Genomic DNA, 15,743 nt, shown 5'->3' with positions numbered 1-15,743 from the left:
GTCGCCTTACTGCACATTCTTTAAATAGCTGGAATTGAAATGCACAAAATAATCGACGTGATAATTTTATTATAAGTAAAGAAAAGGAAATCAATGTTGTGGGATACGTCAACGTAAATCCAGCTGCGTCGCTAAGAGAAGTAAGTGGGTATTAGAACATTAGACATCTCACGAGAATATGTGAAGAGAATCTGAAAAAAATATGGCTATCATTGTTTTAGGTATAACCTTCATCAAAATCTTTATGAAGCTGACTTTGTAAGAAGACTTCGATATTGCAATTGGCTGTTAGATAAACATGACGAGAATAATAATTTCGTTAACTTAATTTTGACATTGACATTGTCTTGACATTAAATATGTATTTTCAGCAGGATGGCGCGCCTCCCCATAATTTTAGAGATGTCACTCAACACCTACGTGATGTTTATGGCGATAGACTAATCTCAACACGCGGTCCAGTCAATTGCCCCTCACGGTCACCGGACTTGACACCGTTAGATTTTTTTTGTTTGGGAGTACGTGAAAGACCGTGTTATATAACTCCAGTGTTCTACCTACAAGAATTACAGCGGAGAATATCGACTGCATTTGATACTATAACTCCAGAAATGTTTGGAAGGGTTACAGTGAATGTAATTTCTAGAGCCAGCGAGTATCGTATATAAGAAGGACATTTTGAAAACATTGTATGAAAGTTTCATCTGAAAATAATTTGGTTATTAACTTATTTAATTCAAATAAATACAAAACTCCAGTTCCAATTAATTGAATGTGATGTTTTGTGTCAATGTAAAACTTGTGTTACTGTAACACACGTTGATATACCACTTTCAAATCGATTCTACCGACATTGTTGAGGTTTTATTTTCTAACAGATTTTCAAAATATTGTGTTCAATTATCCCAAAAAGTGACAGACTTGAAAAGAAAACAAAATTATATTGTCTTGTTCTTGTAAGTTTCCGGTAAAAAGTGCTTGTAGCTTATGACGTACATATACGTACAATACTTACGTTAATTTTTGACTGCATCCCCGTATTCCAAAAGCATATATCATAAAACACTTTCAACAAAGAATTCTAATCGTCGAATCTCAGAAGAAACCATCCTTTTAATTTGTTTTTTAATACTAATCTGTTTTTTCTTTCCACTGCATGAGCTTGTTGAGAGTTTCTTCTGCATTTTTAATCTTACCGACAATTGACAATTAATAATGAATAGAAGCAAAGCCACCTAAGTAATATTTTGTTTTTGCTTATCTGATTTTTCTTTCCGGTGAGCTTATTTTTTAACGGATTTTGAAAATTTTGGTGTCAAAATGTTGCAAAAAAAGTACCGGTTTTAAAAAGTTTTCGTTCCCACTAGGATGCTATTTGAAAAAACTAGGTTATAATAAAAAAATAGTAGTTCGTTACTTTAAATGCTATCTGCCATAGAAAATTTTCATTTACAATTTTTCCCATGATTAGGTGACCCGGTAAATAGTGTTTATGATGGTCACAGCCTCCTAGACACAATATTTTAGGGTGTGCCCTTTAAAATTCGAGAGTTACTCTAAAAATTGGACATTCAGCCTATATTAACCCTTCCAAGCCGTTTAAAAGTTGTTCCCACTTTCTGGTGTCACCCGGTATATTTATTTTCTTTTCTTTTAAAACTTGTATTTAAAAAGGCAATTGGTTTCATAAGTACAGAGCGAGCTGGGATATAGGGAAACATTCGTTATATTCTTTTTTTGAATGTCAAACTTGCTTTGTAATAAGAATATTTTAGTTTTGAAAAATTATTTTGAAGAAGTTCATGGACAATCTAGTATAAAATATATCCGTTAATTTTTTTTAGTATTGGACAGGCTTTTAAGGTATAAAAATATTAGTATCAAATATTTTAAATTCGTGAAAATTGTTCAAATTATTCAAAATAGCATATACTATATGACAAATCTGTTTTTCTTTTTCATTTATACCTACATATTAATTATTAGTAGGTATATTCTCACCAACTGAAGAGAAATCGGAACACAAAGCAAAAACGAAATAGCCGCACATGGAGGGGTAGGCAGAGTTCGCCCAACGATATACCGTTTTTACGACCTTTTACGGTTTTGACTTCGGGATGAGTTTAAGACCCACCTGTTGTAAAGCGGAAGGGACCATTCTTTTCAGCACGTTTACCATGAGCAATAGCCGTATTTATTATGTGAGCCGACAAGAACTGTGCATTTTAATAATTAATAATTTTTTCTTTGATTAAACTCTTATATTGATTCATATTAGTGTGCTTTTAATAAATATTCTAAAACAGTCCCTACTTGAGGTTGCTCGATTTCAAGTGGAATTTGCCCATTAGATAGGTTGATCTCCTATATTGAAAACACATTAGAAAGCTAAAACTGATTGCCAATATCTTATGTAGATAATTGATTTACAATGGATGTTTTCCCAGTCTGCTGTTGGTCGATTTGTGAGGGTTGGTAAAATCGGAGTATACTTTCAGCATTTGTATGCACGAAGTACCGAAGTACGGTTCTGGAACGTCATTGTGGAATTGCGAATCTATTTATTGAGGTTTATAAATAATAATAAGATAGTTAGGCCTATGGTTAGACCTTCATAAAAATTTACCAAAGTTAAATACTGGATTATGTCGTAAAGACGGTATATTGTTGGGAACAGTGTATACAATAATACTCGCTTCGTTCAGAATGTATTTACAAATTTTAATGAACAATAAATAAACATCAGCCGGATGAATAAAACTAAACTAATTTATCTTAGAAATTCAATAAGTCTTCGACGTTTCACTCTGCAATTATAATTTATTCAAATGGCAGATATATGAGTTCTTATATAAAGTATACGCAAATAGGTGAAATACATAAACATAGATGTAGTAACTGTAGAATCTTCAAATATTTCTGATAACAAAAATTAAATAATGTCTGTGGTACAATCTTGCTGCCGTTCAGCATTCCTAACTAACCAAAACTAACTAGTGAATGGTAATTCGGTATTTCGTCTTGAATATTGTTTTATTTTCTTTATTGTTAATAAATATTATAATAAAATATAAGGATCTTTTATTTATCCATATATGAATTTAAAAATAATAGGTTATAACATACAACCCTCCAATGCAAGAATATAGCAAGCCAGGAAATGAATATTGAGAATTATATTTAACAATTCAAAATTGTTGTTAATGTGTATAAACAGATATATCAAATATTCAGCACTGGCGAGCAAAAAATTTAGGTTACTCAAGAAATTTGAAATAATTTGGAAAAAAAACAAATGCGAATGGAGGTATTTGTTATCTGTGAGTTATTTTCAGCGTAGTCGACTTTTTATGAAATAACGCAGTTTATTGTTCATTTATCACCATAAAACTTAAGATTGTTTGGTGTATTTTTGATTTTTTCTCAATATTGTTAATTGTTACTCGTTACAAATAAAAAATAATTTGGTTTTGTTTATAATAGACATTTTGTTTTCCGACAAAATCATGAAGACCGACGTAAGGTTTTCCGATTGAATCTTAAATTCATTTCAATTTACCACCTACCAGATTGGACGATTCGATAATATTTTCCCGAAAAATTTGTAATCTCTTGAGCGAATAAATTTTTTTGCTCGCCAATGTAGTTTCTGAAAGCTAAGTTGCAGCTGGCGTATTTTAATAAAACATTCTAGAAATGTATACTGATAAACGTGAGTGCAATACTGGCACAGCGCTGTTCCAAATTTTAACCGTGTCGCATTGATCATAAAAGTTCAATTGTTCATTCTGGATTGCACTCTTTCACAAAAACTTTAGCACCGGTTGTGTTAAAATACATCACGCCGATCTGTGGAACATCAATGCTGCAATAATTCACTGCTAATGAAGACCACTGACATGTCGCTCACTGGGTGCAATAATGGCACTTTCCAAAATATATCCATATTTAGTTAATTGTATCATAAAACTCGCATATTTGTATTTTAGCTACGAACAATATCGGCACATAATTAGCTCACTACAAGTTCCGCTAGAGAGAGTTCCACTATTGAATTTCCCGCGTCTTTTAACGATCTTTCGCGCAACTGTCATTGGGACAATTCAGATGATATCGTCAAAATAAATGACTCGTGTGTTTTCAAAGTAGACAAAGATGCTTCTGACACATTTTTCTATAAAACATTTTTTAATAAAACTGACCACGGAAGCATTAGCATTAAGCAAAGAAAAATAAGAGCAGTCGCGACTTTTACATCTTTTGGAAATGTCAATCTAGGCCGTGCTTTTTGAGATGTTATAACAATTCCAAAGAAAAAGTTTAATGATTTAATGGATTTGCTAAAAAGTAATGCATTAAAAAATGTCACTTTTATAATAGGCTGAAATGTTCTTTGAAATAGTATTTTCTGTTTATTTTCATTTGGTTTTGCCGTTGTTTTTTTATTGCTTACTTTCGATGTTTTTTGTAGTCATTTTTTTAAGTGTTTTATTAATTTCCAGCTTGGATTTTTTTCAGTTAGTATTATGTACCTATCTCGCAAATGAACCTTCTGAATTATATTTTTATAGGTATTTTTATAATTTTTAAAATTTTGTTAACATATTGATCTACAGCTTTATTGAGAATTTTTTTATTAAAATATCGCATTTGATTTGCGAAATTGGTGTTCACAAAAAAAATATGAATAACGGCACAAAATTTGGAAAACATTTTAAAGAGAACCTCAAAAAGTAATTTTTGTTTTAAAAAGAGAATAATACAAATCAAAATATAATTATATAGAAATATCACTATAAATTTTGTAATAAGTAGGAGAGTCGATATGAGTTATCTCAATATTTCAGTATTTATTTTCCTAAGTCAATGATTTTCTCGGAACTAGTATTTTGATTTTGAGGACAGTAGCTCTCTACTAAAAACTATAGATCCGTTGTTTGTTTACGTGTTAAAAGACTACTTATCTGATAGTTGTTTCTTTAATTTTAGAAATAATACCTGCTTCGACATGTATTGAAAACTATAGGTTGGTTGTTTTTTAGTTATAGCTTTTCGATGTTTTTTTTGTTTTTATTAATTTCCAGTTTAGATTTTTTTTTTAAGTTGCTACTGTGTACCTCTTTGACAAATGAACCTGCCCTTATTATACCTTTATACGTATTTTTATAATAAAATGATGTTGAAATTTTAATCTACTATTTTATTCAGATTTTTTTTTATCAAAATGTCGCACTTGTATTGGGAAATTCATGTGTGCAAAACAAAATTAATAACTGCAAAAAATTTAAAAACATTTAAAAAAGAACTCAAACAAGATATATATTTTTTAAAAGAGAATAATACAAATAAAAATATAATTATAAAGACATGTAACTATATAAATTTTGTAATAAGTAGGATAGTTGATATCAGTTATCTCAATATTTTAGTTTTCATTTTCTTAAATCACAGTGTTTCGTGGATGTGCCACTATTGCACCCAGTGAGCTATATCATACCAAAACAAAACAATTCGCTTATTTTTTTCTAACTCTCACATTAACGGATTTATTAGAGGCCGAAGATTATTGTCAATCGTCCAGAGTATTCCGCAGTCATCACACCGCAAACATAATTCTTGGGTAGAGGCACGTTCCACCAGAATAAACGAACTAAACATTTTCCAGTTTCGCGACGTTCGTGCAATTTTTTTCGTTCGGCAGTTCAATATAAATTGGTCTGTTTGACGTGAATTTGTTTTCTTCTGTCGCCTTTTGAGTATTCAAATTATTCATCTGAAAACAAAATGCAAAATACCGACAAAAGAGAGGCCGTTTCACGTACCTTTCTTCTATATAAAATAACCAAAACGGTTAATACCGATATTACAAATGCCGATGAGGCAGCAATCACGATCAGTGCTGTGTGATAGGGAGCAACTACGGAGACAGGCGCTTGGGACACGATCTCTCTGTGTTCCAGTGCCAGAAGATTTTCTGCCAGTGTAGGGGCCTGTGGCAACAATTTATGTATCACCCGGGATCGTGAGATGTCCGCAGTCAGCCCCGGTAATCGCTGTTGCATGACCTAAAAACCAATAGTAGGTATAAGGAGGAGGCGCTTTTAAGCCTAACTTTTTTTAGAAAAGGAACTGGTGTGGTGCATAAAAAAGTGAAATTTTATAGATGAACACAAGGGGAGGATTCCTTTTTTTTAATATTTGTTTAAATAATGTACGTACACTTAAAATTATTAAATTATTATTATTAGTATTCCGAAATCAATATATATATATATATATATATATATATATATATATATATATATATATATATATATATATATATATATATATATATATATATATATATATATATATATATATATATGTTTCGAAATTTTGGATTCGGTATTTAATATGAGACAGATAGAGTTCCGAATTAATTGAATTATATTTCCAAATTCATCACTTTTTAATGACGAGGAAAAATACCAATTAATAATCATAAATCCCCAACCTCCAAAGTTATATTCTTTAATTAAATCACACAACCAGGATACGGCAATAAGGCCTGTAGTTTCTTTTGTAAAAGCACCATCAGTTTAACTTTCAACAAAATTAATAAAAAAATTAGAATACCATATGGCCTTTAAACCTGGATATGTTATCAAAAATTCGTTCGAATTCCTCCTAAGGCCAATGTATTTCCTAGCATTTCACCGATTGTGGTAAACATAATAGACAATATTCTTACTCAGAGACAAGTCAACCTATCATAAAACAAGACTTGTTAGATGGTTTAATAGTTTGTTTAGATCAAAATTATTTTGAATTAAATGGTCAATATTGCCACAGAAGGATTAATTAGAGCAAATCCACTTAGTCCACTACTTGCAGAAATTTTTATGGACAATGTGGAAAATATCCTACAGAAACGTCCTTTGAAAAAGAATTAAATATTAGAAAATAAGTAGCATTTAACAATGGTTACGAAACCCTCTTTGTTAGTTGTTAAATTTATAAAAACAATAAAATACATAGGAGAGCCTAGCCAGCAAATTTGGAACCATCTATCTAAATTTGTTCCTAATATTGCTTTTAAACCTGAAAACATACTTGGAAAATTTTTAAAAAGCAATAAAACTAAATTACGGAAAATTCAAAAATCCGGAGTCTATAAGCTGAAATGTGGATCATCTCCCATAATTTATATCGGACAAACAGGTAGAACATTTAACGTATAAAAATAAAAGTTCGGAGGCTAACTACGCCCTTCATTTAAATTCAGAAATGCACAAGTTTGATGGTAATTTTAATATTTTATATAATGAAACAAAAAATTTGTTGGAAGCCATGGAGATTAATAAAATTAGATATTCGAATCTATTACTTAATGACCAATTGGATTTAAATGTGTCTCCGTTGTTAAATTTAAATTTATTTTGTCATAATTTGTGTTTGACAAAGGCACGGTGTCGTCGAAACAGCTCTTATAAACTAATGAATAATTGTAAAAATCTGAACATATTTTGTTCTAATTTAATTGTGTTATGTTTTATTGCTTAACTGTTTCGAAAATACAAAAATTGCACTTTACCACTTTAATATTGAAACCGTAAAACAAAAAAAATAACCGTGGACACATGTACAGAGTGGTCCATTTAGGATGTTCCTATACCTTATCTCAATAAGTACGACACTGAGGACAAATGTTTAATACAAAAAAGGTATTTTCAAAAATTAAATTATTCGCTTGGTTTTGAATACTGTTTGTCATTATGTAGGGTACGAAATTTTTAGTACTATGCTATTTTTTTACGGAAAAGCAGGTCTTTGGAAAAATGTGTTTTTTTTCTCTTGAAAACTAATATCGGGAATTTTTATTGATAATTTTTATATGGATCTATCCATGGCGGAAATAGATTTTACAGGGTGGTCACAAATGACCACCAAACGAATGTTTTTTCTAATTTTAAATTAACAATTAATTAATTAAATTAACAATTTTATTGGGTTTCGGATTTTATTCTGGAATCGTCAAATTTGAAACATCGGTTATGTAACTTAAAAACAAATAACTGTGACCGCAGTCTGCGCAAAGATAGAAAAAACCCTACTCACCATTTGTTCCAATTTATAGGCGACATCTACTTTATTGTTTCCGATGAGAGAAAACCTCACATACAGCGCGTCTGGTGCAATTTCAGTCGAAATGCCATCGCTTTTAAAATTTCCATGAAGCGCTTTCACTATTTTAGTAACTTGATTGACTACAGGTATGGAGGATACGTCATCAAATTCGCCGTGGAATCCCAATGTAACTTCGGCACTTTCTAATGGTGTCGCGTCTAGAATAATTGACATATCATTATTTTGAAATCGGTTTATTAGCGGGCAACTTGCAACACGTTTTTTCTCTTCCGATAAAAGTATTGGTCCCGGGTAACTGATTTCCGGCCTCATCCACGCACCAACAAGTATCATCCTCGCACTGAGTCGGAAGGAACTTTCCTTCGCCATCACATTGACCTCCCAATGCTTGACATCTAGTTTTTGAGGGCAGGTCTTGGTCTATCGAATCCGAATTATCAGACATATCGTTGCCGTCAAACGAACCCACTTGCATCATCAATTCCTCCAAAACTAGAATGACAAATGTGGAGTTTCGACTAAGTTTTAGTATTTGACATTCAATTACCCAGGTCCGCTTCACTGGCAAAGTCAGATCTATCGCTTGCCCAATGCCTCGCTTGTCTGAAGTTGCATTCTGGTTCCGCGCCTCTTGTTAATGTTCCTTTGAGTGGTTCTCCTTGCGGAGTCACGCACCAGCAAACTCCAACGTGTTCCAGACATTGAATTGGTAACCAATTGCCCGATTCTGGATCACATCGTGGAGCAAATGTGGGTTTCTTATAACGTTCTGCCGCTCGTTGATTTTTCTCGCGCAAACGTTCACACTGGCTTAACACTGAAAATAGGACAATATAAAAAAATAATTCGTAAGGTGATGAATAAATTTCACCAAGTTATAACCTGTAAAAAAAACTTCGATTTTTTTAAAAGCATTTTTACTAAGTATCGAATTTATTTAAGTAAGAAAGCAATATACAGTGTGCATGCTATGTCCAAGAGACGACTGAATCGCCACCTAGGTTACAAGATTTAATTCCTCTCAACTATTTCGTGTAGATATGCTTGACAAATAATATGTACGTGACTCGACCAAGAAATTAAAACATGTGATTTTCTTAAGAAACTGAAACTCACCATTCATACTACCAGGATGAATCTGAATATGTTGCTAATTAAACTCGAACTGTACACTTAGCATTAACTTTTCCAGACTGTGTACATATAACGTTATTTTTTATGTAAAAATTGAATTTTTGATATATATTTCTACTGGATTTTATTAATTTATATTTACCAGAAAGAGAAAATGCTTACACTTTGATTGTTTTAAGTTTTATGTTGTAAGACCTAAGGAGCGAAGATCTTCACAGTGTCCCAAGTTTTAGAGACCGTTACTAAAGAAGAAGCATTATTAGAAATTAAAGTGGAAAGCCCAATCCTAGAACGACTGTTTTTGGTAGAGTTTTCCAAGCGCATTTGATATCAAATGTTACTTATACATTCTTTTTTAACTTTAATAGATATTCTTCATTCTTATATCGAAATCGCCATTGAATTGGCTGGAACGCCAAATACTGAGTCAGATATTAGTTTTAGTAATGCATACATGACAGTAAAAAAAGGTAATTGAGAGTGCGATGTGACAAACTTACCAGGACACACAGTATTGCACATTGTTTCAGACTGAAAGTTGTTATGATTTCCTCCGCAGCCGTTGTAAACGAAAGAATCGCACCTGTTTGTTTTGGAATTAAAGTAATATCGGGTGAGGTTCCTCGATATTTCCAAATTTTCGCATTTTCCAATATCGAGTGGCTCGAAACAAACATCTCCTGAAAATTATTTATTTGTATAAACAAGCAATCAATGAACACTGATTCATTGAAAATCGCTGAATTGGCAGCGATAAAAAGATCTCTATAATTTTTCTATTTTAAATCTTAACATAATGCGAAAAAAGTTTAGATTAGGTGATCATTAGTGATCAAAACTTGATCAGGTTATTTTTATCTACAGTCCAGACCATAAGACTTGGTAGGCAAGCGTTTCTCAGCACAGAGGTATCTGTATACGTATCAGTTATGTATATGTATACGTTATTTTCATTAACATTAATTTTCCCTTTAGAGATGATCAGTGATGCTACTAATATTCTGTTATTATTGACTAATATGATGTTCAGAGGGTGGGTTGAAAATTTTGAGTCCAAGTTACGGACTTCAAGAGTGCAAAGAACCAAAAGGGCGATCACTTACAACAGAAGTGTTTTAAGTGAAGCTTTCGCAGGATTGAGGAGAATAACAAAGCAAAAGGTCAAGTATTGGGCGGTAAAATTTACATTTTGAGTAACAGCAGAATAATAAAAGCATTTGGGTTATAAGTTAGTCCTCTCTTATAATTGTGGGACTACTATACCAATAATATACTTTCATGCGAAATTTTGCTTAGTGCTCATTTTCTAACGGTGTAAAATATAAAATACAATAAGAAAATTATCAAATGGTAAAAATATCATCCTAATTAATATACCTACTTGGTTTTGAACAACAGACGGCATATTCTCCTACGGGGCTCAATTGACATTTGTGAGAAGAAGGGCAACTTTCAAATTCCGGCCCGCAAATAAACAATTCGTCGCTATTTCCTACTTTCAAGGGTTCCCCATTTTGGCAAGGGTTCTCTTTCTTTGGCAGACACATGGGAACCGATGGACATGGCCAGTTCGTACATTCCACGGAAACTAGACGGCAGGTTTCGCCCTCTCCTACATATAATCATTAAAAACGAATTTTCTTGGTATATAAAAAAACAAATAATAAGCAACATAATAAAACTTGTAATCTTCATATACAGCGAGGACATGAAAAAACTAAATCTATTTTTTTATAAATTGCTCGGACACTTCAGCAGGGTTTTTCATTTGTCAAAATTTTCCAGATCTTAAAAATATATTTAAAGGACAAAATATGGCTTGTAATATATCATTTCAAAGCTCTTATTTCAGATATTTCAAAAATTTTTGGCATGTTTATAACAAGGTTTTTTTAAATAGCGACCCAGTTAGGTTAAATTTTATCATGTTTCTAAAGAGTTTTTTTTTTAATGGTGACCATTAATTTGAAAATCAGGCTCAATTTCAGGATATCTGGATAAGTGCTAAAAGGGTATCATGGAAAATAAACTCTGCATTGTTTTTATAGCAAAATAACACTCTGTGGAATAAGACCTTTCAAACGATGCTTTAACAAAAAAATCGACAGCTGTCAATAAAAAATTTAATAATTAATAAATAAAAATAATACATAAATAAATAAAAAAGTTTTATTCAATTTATGTTGTATTTTACGCCATCATCAAGGTATATTTTTTTATGGAATCTATGAATGAATACATTGACGATCTTGAAAGGATCAATTTGGCACAATATTTTTGGTGATGATTTATCTATTATTTGGTGATTTAATTATTCAATCATCAACTTTACTTTATTATTACCAACTGGCAAAGTTTACTTCTTAACTCTTCGGTGCGAACAAATTTAGCATCACCTACCACGACAAGAAATCTTCTGACATGGATCTATGCACTCGCAGGTTCGGCAACCATTTTCGTCAATTTCGAAGCCATGCTCGCAATCTTCTTCGCATTTAAAAGAATTGCATTCGTCTGTTTTATGTTCCAAATGGCAAGATATGTTGTCATCTCTCGTTCTTGTTTTGGACAATTCAAAACCTTTTTCGTCGACACACCTGAATATTACATATATGTTTATATATTTATTATACTTTGTTCTTTTCGTCACTTCAGTTTTATTTTAAAAAATGTTTAAAATCGCAAAGGATTTTTGCAATGAGCAGCAAGTTTTGGATTTTTAAGTGGACTGTATAACTTACCAAGGCCTAATTCTGCAGAATGTAACTTTATTCGAAAACAGATTACAAATTCGAAGCCCGTCACAGATTCTTTTAAAATTTACATGACGATTGAGAATGAGAACGATAATAATCAATTGATTGTTTATACGTCTTTGTTGTTATATTTCATATAGAACTATCCGGGATTCAAGCCGTGAGCTGTACACTAGCGCCACCTATTTGCCTTATCACTAAACATAATTGAAAACAATTGGGATATTCTACAATTTCCAATAGATTTCAATCTGGTTTTACTCGGTAAATAAAAAAAATTTTTGGCATCAAAATCACAGAAAAAGTTTGTAAAATCGCAAATACTTTTTGCAAAGATAGCAGCAGAAGTTACGTTTGAGGAAAGGAGGAGTTAATACTGTCAAAATTTCCTAAAAATGTACAAATTTTTGGAAAAAAAGTAAGTCGAATATGCTTTTTTACGGTTTTGCTGTAAATTTGTACTATTTTGTGATTATTTTCTACAGGGGAATCCCATATTCAAATTTAAACCCTATAAGAGACAAAATATGTAAAGAAAAGACATGTAAACCTTTTAGTTTATTAATTAATTAATGGTCATTGATTTTCGTTAAGCCTATTTTTTGTTTGTTTGGAAATGCGAGTCCAGAGTGTCAAAGTTAAAAAAGTTTGACGAAAAAAATGTTCGCATTGTTTTAGAATTAAAAATTGTTCGTCAGGTTTTTTAATGCATATCGCTTCGTTTTCGAATCGAAAAATAAAAGTCGTATAGCAAAAATCCTCCCCTGAAACCACACAAGCATTTTTTTACATAAAAAAAATATTAACATTTTAACACAAGTTAGGAAAAAAAAAACAAAAGACAAAAAAAAAAGAACTTTCAGTTGCTTCCTACAAAAAAATACTTTGACAGTCTTCATTTACGTTAATGGAATTTACAATTTGTATTTAATTGGGCTATATTAGCTTATTATTATTGTAAAAATCACTGTTTTCACAAGTATAACCAAAATCGGGTCTAGAATTTTGTTAAATGCTTATACCTTGTATGCATTTGCGGAGGTGTTTCAACTTTTTGCCTTAAAATATGTCTTAAAATAACGTACTCTTTTAACACCTTGTATATGTACGAACACTTACCAACATTCCTTGGTACCGGGGTGACATTGTTTTGGTTCATAACTGCCGTCAACCCGACATGCTGGAATATAGACTTTTCCCGCAGGAATACCTGACTCGTGTGCTTGATGCTGTGCAAGGGTTCTCTGATGTTGGCAGGCTAAAAATGATTAATTTAGTTAATTTTAATTTAGTTTGAAAATGAGGCATACCGGTGAATAAAAGGGGCTCAATACACTGAGTTCCACAACCATTTGAACAACATCTCATAGTGCTATTGCATGTAAGATCGGAGTTACATTCGAAGTCGCAAGTGGTCGACGTAGCAGGGACTAGATAGGGACATTGTCCAACTTTTTTCGGCAAACCTGCAATTGGCGAATAAACTTAAAAATTTTTTTGCATCTATATATCGAATTTACATGCAGGTACAGGTGGGCAATAGTGATCTTTACAGCTAACTTCAACTAGCTGACATTGCTCGTCATCTTTACAAGAAACACCGGCACATGGATCTCTGCATTGACAAGTTGGGCAGCTTGTTTCCTCAGACAAAATAAAACCGTATTCGCAACCCATTCTACAAGTCAGATCTAGGCAATCCAAAGATTTTCTCAGATCCAAACAATTTGTTGAGTTATCCTTCGTTCTATAAGGAAGATATGCAAAATCAATATAATATAAAATATGTTGTGTCGTGTCAATAGAATCGCTGCTTTTGATATAGAGTTGATAAATCAGGTGATCACCAAAAGGTTGGTCATCTTTTGCCAAAAAATGAAATTCTATTTCGAAGTGAAGTGAAAGTTCGATTCAATTCAAAAATCAAAAATGTTCTTACCTCGAACGTGGTATTTCAGTGCCAAAGTTATCAACGCACCAACAATCACCTGTTGCCGGATCGCATTGCGTCGGAAAATAGTTGCCTTCTGAGTCACACTCAGGAGTGGGGAGAGCTAGGCTCATGCCTTCCCTTGTTCCCTCCATACTTTCAGTAAATTCATGAAGATATTCGCACACTACAATGCAACATTGTATTATAATAATAATATTATTATTTATAATAATAACAATAATAATAGTTTTTATTGAGATAATTTAAATTAATAAGGTTAGCACAAAATTACTTAATACAAACTGATATAGTTACACATCTCAAACGGCAAGGTCTAGCTAGCCCTAGAAGATTATCAGCAACGGTAAAGAATGGATAGTATAATGGAAGGCAGTATATATCTTTAGAAAGGATAAATTCCTCAGAGAGTTTTTTTTGTACTTTAAAATTCAATAAATGTTTATTTGCATATAGCGTTTTGAGGTCTTTTTACATAACTTAAAAATGTAGCCACTATACCTCAATTGCTCCTAAGCTTTTTGCTTCATTTGTAAATTGAAGATCTTCATTTCCCAATTGAATTTTAATATGATCACGCAAAAAATTATTGCTAGCAGGGGGAGCAAATAACATAATTTGTGTTTTTTTAGAATTTGGCTGGTGTTTTTTGCTGTACTGAGAAACACGTTTAAGATCCAACCTAAGATTAGCCACACTCACTCACAGCTATCACTCTTAGCTGAGATAAACGTACGTAACAGCTGGGTGTCATCTGCATATAAATTTGAGAAAATTTGACTTCCTTAGACATATAAAATCTGTGCAAGAGATCCAACAGAGGTCCAAGAATTGAACCCTGTGGCACTCCCGAAATAACAAATCTGATATACCGATATTAGTTCTAACGAACTACTGCCTACTGTTTAAATACGACTGTGCTTTAGTTTAGCGCGCAATAACTCATGATACACTCGATTGCCGATTGCCGTGAAAAGTCAAGTAAGTTCAGTAACATTTTTATCTAAATTTTTTATTAAACCTGACTGGTTTGATGGAATTATATTATGATTAGTTGTATACGAAAGTATTTGCTGATGAACAACCTTCTCTAACATCTTGCTGAGCACAGATAATACGCTTATTGGTCTAGGATCATTGACGCATGATGGAGAAGCAACCTTCCATATGGATGGATAATACGCAGTCTCTAAACAAATATTTATAATATGAGTCAAGTGATTCAGTATGACCGGGAGACACAGTCTGACCATAAGCAAATCAATAGTGTAACATCCCGCAGCATTGGATTTAATCTGTTTTATGATTCTGCTAGTGTCTTCTTGAAAGGATACCACAAAATCAAAAACAGAATTACTTATCCTATTGGATTGGAAAAAGTAGATAAGAAATATTTGTTAATAATTTGTGGATCTTGCAAATTTGCTGGTAATTAGTTCTTGACATGATATTTATTCTTCTTAAAGGTCTCCAGATGGTAGCAGCATCTTCAGAGGTAAGAAATTTTAAATATGCACCTTTTTGAAGTCTGAGGGAAAACAAAGTATAGTTACGTAGACTATTGTATCTATTCCAGTTTTCGACAGTCTTGTTCTTTTGCTCTACGTCTCTCGTTTCTTATCTGCTTTACTGCGTCTGTAAGCATGGCACAAAGAGTTTGCTCAGAATAACTGTTTTAACTGGGTCATGAATATCAAAAAGGTATACAATCTTTTCTTCAGTGTTATTAATATAATAAACACTGTCCCATAATCACCATAAGAAATCGCTTA

At 32.2% G+C, this 15,743-nt stretch overlaps 1 protein-coding gene across 3 annotated transcripts in view; it reads right to left on the bottom strand.

Annotated features, from left to right (window-relative positions):
• Positions 1–1,869: 1,869 nt before the first annotated feature.
• Positions 1,870–15,743, bottom strand: part of LOC132708430 (fibrillin-1-like) — a 52,947-nt gene continuing 39,073 nt past the window's right edge. For 2 of the 3 annotated variants that reach the window (XM_060680784.1, XM_060680783.1), the window contains exons 11-22: positions 13,960–14,137; positions 13,541–13,767; positions 13,331–13,486; positions 13,140–13,278; positions 11,665–11,861; positions 10,646–10,876; positions 9,765–9,944; positions 8,678–8,947; positions 8,383–8,622; positions 8,101–8,327; positions 5,823–6,065; positions 1,873–5,773 (exon numbers count right to left, since the gene is read on the bottom strand). In XM_060680784.1, the coding sequence (XP_060536767.1) occupies positions 5,651–5,773; positions 5,823–6,065; positions 8,101–8,327; positions 8,383–8,622; positions 8,678–8,947; positions 9,765–9,944; positions 10,646–10,876; positions 11,665–11,861; positions 13,140–13,278; positions 13,331–13,486; positions 13,541–13,767; positions 13,960–14,137 (2,411 nt within the window). In that variant the 3' untranslated portion in view covers positions 1,873–5,650. Of the gene's footprint in view, positions 5,774–5,822; positions 6,066–8,100; positions 8,328–8,382; positions 8,623–8,677; positions 8,948–9,764; positions 9,945–10,645; positions 10,877–11,664; positions 11,862–13,139; positions 13,279–13,330; positions 13,487–13,540; positions 13,768–13,959; positions 14,138–15,743 lie in introns of all 3 variants that reach the window. The other variant, XR_009619946.1, reaches the window with a different exon arrangement.

Source organism: Cylas formicarius, unplaced genomic scaffold (genome assembly GCF_029955315.1).
Source record: "Cylas formicarius isolate icCylForm1 unplaced genomic scaffold, icCylForm1.1 PGA_scaffold_10__41_contigs__length_53128322, whole genome shotgun sequence".
In the NCBI taxonomy this organism is placed as follows: Eukaryota; Metazoa; Arthropoda; class Insecta; order Coleoptera; family Brentidae; genus Cylas; species Cylas formicarius.
This window is presented reverse-complemented; position numbering and strand designations above follow the sequence as displayed.